Source organism: Cupressus sempervirens, chromosome 3, assembly GCF_028749045.1.
Source record: "Cupressus sempervirens isolate cs-2001-9-10 chromosome 3, ASM2874904v1, whole genome shotgun sequence".
NCBI lineage: Eukaryota > Viridiplantae > Streptophyta > Pinopsida > Cupressales > Cupressaceae > Cupressus > Cupressus sempervirens.
Genome location: NC_143120.1, coordinates 876874689 through 876879741, shown reverse-complemented (window position 1 = coordinate 876879741; position 5053 = coordinate 876874689). Strand labels below are relative to the sequence as shown.

The window sequence follows — 5053 nt, the reverse complement described above, 5'->3', positions numbered from 1 at the left end:
TATCAATTCTCAAGATGTGATGGTTAATTCAACAATGTTGAATGATTCATATGTTGGAAATAAGTCATAGCCATAGCAATAATGAACTAGCTACAAAGAAACTAGAAGCTCAACTAATTGACCATTTCAATAGCCAACAAAAAGTCCTAGATTCAAGTCTTATCTTGATCCATTTGTATTGTAAGTCAAGATATCGAATCAAAGCCGAGTTATGAGATTGGAGCACCTACATAATGACTTAAAATTGGGTTTTGGAAACAAGCTACAAATGTACCAATAATAAATTGGATACAGAGGACACCACTTACTCGATTGATAAAGCGCTGCACTAATACATTAGTGTTATTTTCAAATACCGAATGTTCAAAGTTCTTACTAATCCATAAGAATGTAACTCAACCTTTACATCTACCTAAAATGAGTTTGGTTATTTGAGTTGGTGAATGAGCATACCTAATCAATGTTTCAAAAAGAATTAGTTTGCAAATATATATTAGAAATAAGGGTAATATAAAGACTGAATTCTAAAATCTTTGAAGACCGTAAGGAGGCAAGGAATCAAACAAAAAGGTCCCATGGAAGTGGAACCCACGAACATCATATGGAGTGCTGTAATTGTCAACAGAGTTCATACGACCACGAGGGGCTTGTTTCCACAAAAAATGCAATCAATAATCATGTCGTATCGTGCACCTTCCCTCCGAGCAAAAGTGCCTGCTTCAGATGAGATTTCCTCTTTCTCTTTCCCCTACTTTTTTCGCCTGGGAATTTTGTTTCCAACGAGGGCGGTAAAAAAAATGTAGTTTTTTGATCGATTTGTCTCATTTATTACGTGCAATTGCATGCGTCGTAATTCCCTACTAATCCAGCAAATTTTCCAACGGCCCGCTGACCCAAGCAGAAGAGGAAAGTGCACACAAAAGGGAAAACAAACAAGGACAAGTTTACATGCATTTCAATTCAATTCAATTCAATCTCGATTTACATGATGCATTTCAAACGGAGGCAAGGCCACCCCCGTTACAACGGATAAAGGATAAAAAGTCGTACCAGTGTTCATATAATAAGTTGGCCCGCCTTCCTTTGCATATGCAGAGATCAGACAATTTCTCTGGACTTTAAAGACCGTTTTAACTTATGAGAGCAGAGGCTAATTATGATGGGAGTAGAAAAGGCTGCAGAGTTTCTTCAGAGCCCATTACACTTGTGGTAAGTGCCATTCCAGTTGGCCCTTTTGTCAGCTGCTGTTCCGCTGAAGTTCTTCTCCTTCACTGATTCAATCTTCTGCTTCAGATCGAGATCAGTTTGATTTTTGGGGTTTTTGATAGTGTTTTCAATTGTAACTGATGCCACAGTTCAGACAATTAGAGAGATTAGAAAAAAAAAAGAGTTTTTTTTAGATTGGGGGAATCAGATTACACAGATTGTTAGATTCGGATAGCCCCTGGTGTAATCAGAAATATAGTAAAAGAAGAGTTTTTTAGACTGCAGTGTGGTAAAAAAAGATTGAAAGAGTGCATCAATATGAGAAAAGAAGGGCTTTGAAGAAAGATTCAGATGCAAGGGCCAGTCTGCCATTCTAATGTGGGTTTCCATCGTAATTGTCTGTGTGGTTTATTTGTCTGATATGATGCAAGAGCCTAGGCAATCAGAGATAAAGTAAAACAGAGATTTTTTTAAAGATTGTTAGAGTCAGATAGTCTCCTATAAAGAAACTAAGAGTTTTGAAGAGAGACTGAGAGCCATATAAGTCTTTCATTGTTGTGTGGGTTTCTATCATAATCATCTGTATTGTTGGTCTGGCTTGGTTTGTCCAATATGACAGCCAGTGGTCTCTATACACAAGTATTACCAGATGCCGATTCTCCTCCTCCTATTCCAATTTGTCCCACCAACATCAAAAGCAAAAGAAAGCGCCGCCCTGCAGGAACACCAGGTAATACTTTGTTTGTTTGAAATTCATCAGTTTTTTCAAAGATAATCTAGAGTTGGGTGTTTTCTGATGCCTTTTTGCGTGAAATTCATCATATTTTGTGTTTTTTTCATATTTTCATCATGATCTCTTTCTCTTATCTTATAATGGATTACTGAATGTGATCTGAAATGTCGATACAACAATAATCATACAATCAAATCCAGATCGTTTCTTAATACTTGTTTGCTTGAAACTAATCATTATTTCAAGATAAAGATAATCTGAGTGTGGTGTGTTTCTTGAAATTGATTGTGGGAAGATTTTCTTGTTGTGATGGGCAGATCCAGATGCTGAGGTGGTGGCATTATCACCGAGAACATTGATGGAATCTGATCGATACGTATGCGAGATATGCAACCAGGGCTTCCAGAGAGACCAGAATCTGCAAATGCATAGGCGGCGGCACAAGGTGCCATGGAAGCTTCTAAAGAGGCCTACACCTGAAGTTCGCAAGCGTGTTTACATCTGCCCAGACAAATCATGCATGCACCACAATCCCTGCCATGCTCTTGGTGACCTTGTTGGCATCAAGAAACACTTCAGGAGGAAACACAGCATTGAGAAGCAATGGAAGTGTGAGAGGTGTTCCAAGGGATATGCTGTTCAATCTGATTACAAAGCACATCTCAAGACATGTGGCACCAGAGGCCATTCTTGTGATTGTGGCAGAGTATTCTCAAGGTATGTAACATGGGATCTCTCATGCTAGCATCATCAGTCATGTTAAAAAGTTTCTTTCTTTCTTTGATCGATGTATTGATACAATATGGGATTTCTCATGCTAGCATCATCGATCATGTTAAAAAGTTTTTTCCCTGAAAAATCAGATTGTTTGTGATGAAAAGTTTTCCATTTTGTGTCGCAGAGTGGAGAGCTTCATTGAACACCAGGACCATTGTAATGCAGCCAAAGAAAGAGCCACATTGCCATACAATGATTCCCCAAGCCACCCTTCCTTAACAATGAGAAAGAGAAGCACCAACGAAAATCTAAATGGATTTGGGTTTTCATCCGCCAATACTCCATTTGATTGTGAAAAGTTTGAGGACCAATATTATATGAACATGCAGCGGCAAAGGCAGCTTCAATTTCTTTCATCCAATGCCTCTGATACAACACTTGCAGTGGGTAACAATGGAGGCACTGATCTAATAGTAGGGGATTATATAAGACAGCCAGAAACAGATCTTTCGGTGTCATTGGAGAGATATAATGATAACAGCAGCTCTTCCATGAGTGCCAATGAAGAAGCTTCAGATATGTCAGAAAATGGTGCCTGGTTGCAGCTTTCCATTGGGTCTTGCACCAGCCATGAAAAGAAGCAGCATGTCAAAACAGGGCACAGAGGAATGGGATTGTCCCTCTCATTACAAAACATATCTCTTCATTCCGTCAAGTAGATCATAATTTTCACAAGCAAGGAGAAAAAATTCACAGATCATGCATATAAGCTTGAGAAGGACTGAAATAAGGAGAGTTTCATGATCACAAATATGGCCGACTCTCATGGAATGCAGTCTCTGAATCTACATGGATCAAGATAAAAAATAGGATTTTTTTAAGGTTGGCATGAATTTTTTAACAGTTTATAATAGTTTTTAGTTTTAACTGTGTATATTTTTCAATCAATCTTCAAGAAGAAACACCTGTTGGTGACTTGTTCTTTTATTTTTGTAACCAATTTGCTTTCTGAGATGTCTGAAAATGGGTATATTCCAGGCATGACCATGTTCAGTGTTTTGACAAACATATAAATAAGCCACGCTCAGATCAAAGATGAATTGGAAACTATAATCTAATCGATTTGCTTCGACTAAACCAGTGTGATTTCATCATCCATAGATATGTTTTCTATGAAGTGAAGAATCAAAAACTACATAACTTGATGTGAAGAAGTGCCATGTTTAAAGCTTGGTGGAAAAACGCCTTTGAAATGTTGAAACAACTAAAAAATACCGTAGAATTTAGAATTGCTGGTCAAATTGTTTGATGAAATGACTGAATAAATGTGATCTGAGAAGGTCGTACTTTGCAGCAGTTATGTCTTTGAGCAGTTTCTTTATTCAATCATCACAAAAACTGTAAATAAAAGAGAACGAAAAAGTTAAAACATTGCCTTAAAAGGCACAGAAACTGTTTAAACGGATGTCATTCGGTACTGTGCTTCACAGGAACTGGTGAATGTTTTTTGATCAGGAAGCTATCTTGGAGCTTTTTATGTTTGATTGGTAATTTTATCTCAGATGGTCATGCTTTGAATTTCCAGGAGGATAAAAATGTCGTGCACAAAGTACAGCACGTCAATGTGTCTCGTTTTAGGAAAACATTTTTGGAATAGACTGAAACGAGAATATATTATAACAGAAGCCAAATTACGTCACAGCTACTGGAATTGCACGCAAGCTGAAGCATATAATAAAGTGGTAAATTATTAATCAAAATGGACACATTCTGATGGGTTTACATATTTTTCTTTAAATGGCTAAATTCTTCTTAGATTTTGGCTCATCATATTTATATAATCTGTTATACTTTATTACTATATACTGATTTATGTTCTCCATTGGTAAAGATAGCGAAACATGGTTTTGTCTTTACTTTGGTTTTGATTGTTTTTATTATTATATATTTATTTTTATTCTTTGTGATTTGTAATTCTGATGAAAAGATTTCTTATTATCTTTTTCTAATGTGTTATTTTGTCTCTTTTTATGAAACAAAGATTCAATTAATTGAAAGTAGATAAAATTTTATTTTTACACTAATTATTGTAACATAATTTTTTACAAGTGTGGTTGTGGTTGTGTTAAAAGATCACCATGTTAATGCTTGATACAAACCACTATACTTATAGAATCCACACATTTAGTCCCTTGTCACAAGTCCCAAAGGAAGCTCTAAACTTTTTCCATGAATCCATTTTGATCTTAAACACCTTTTTAAATGACAATCACTCACACCTTTGACTTTTCATAGTTTAAAATTCTTTCTTCAATATTTGCAACCTAGAAACATTCATTTGATCACTATTGTGGCAAGCTTCATATAAAATCTTCCAACAATATTTGGTTATCTTTG

General features: G+C 36.2%; 1 protein-coding gene across 1 annotated transcript; it reads left to right on the top strand.

Moving 5' to 3' along the window:
* The first annotated feature begins 836 nt into the window (after positions 1–836).
* LOC149569587 (protein indeterminate-domain 14-like) lies at positions 837–3643 on the top strand. The gene is made up of 3 exons (XM_089822267.1): positions 837–1936; positions 2257–2656; positions 2841–3643. The coding sequence occupies exons 1-3, from the start codon at positions 1819–1821 to the stop codon at positions 3373–3375; spliced, it is 1053 nt and encodes a 350-aa protein (XP_089678393.1). The 5' UTR covers positions 837–1818; the 3' UTR covers positions 3376–3643.
* The last annotated feature ends 1410 nt before the right edge of the window (positions 3644–5053 follow it).

Excerpts from the sequence above, each read along its gene's own strand:
- LOC149569587 (XM_089822267.1), top strand. The coding sequence starts at position 1,819 with ATGACAGCCAGTGGTCTCTATACACAAGTATTACCAGATGCCGATTCT. Across the intron at positions 1,937-2,256 it reads CCGCCCTGCAGGAACACCAG|ATCCAGATGCTGAGGTGGTG; the intron begins GTAATACTTTGT and ends TGTGATGGGCAG. Across the intron at positions 2,657-2,840 it reads TGTGGCAGAGTATTCTCAAG|AGTGGAGAGCTTCATTGAAC; the intron begins GTATGTAACATG and ends TTTGTGTCGCAG.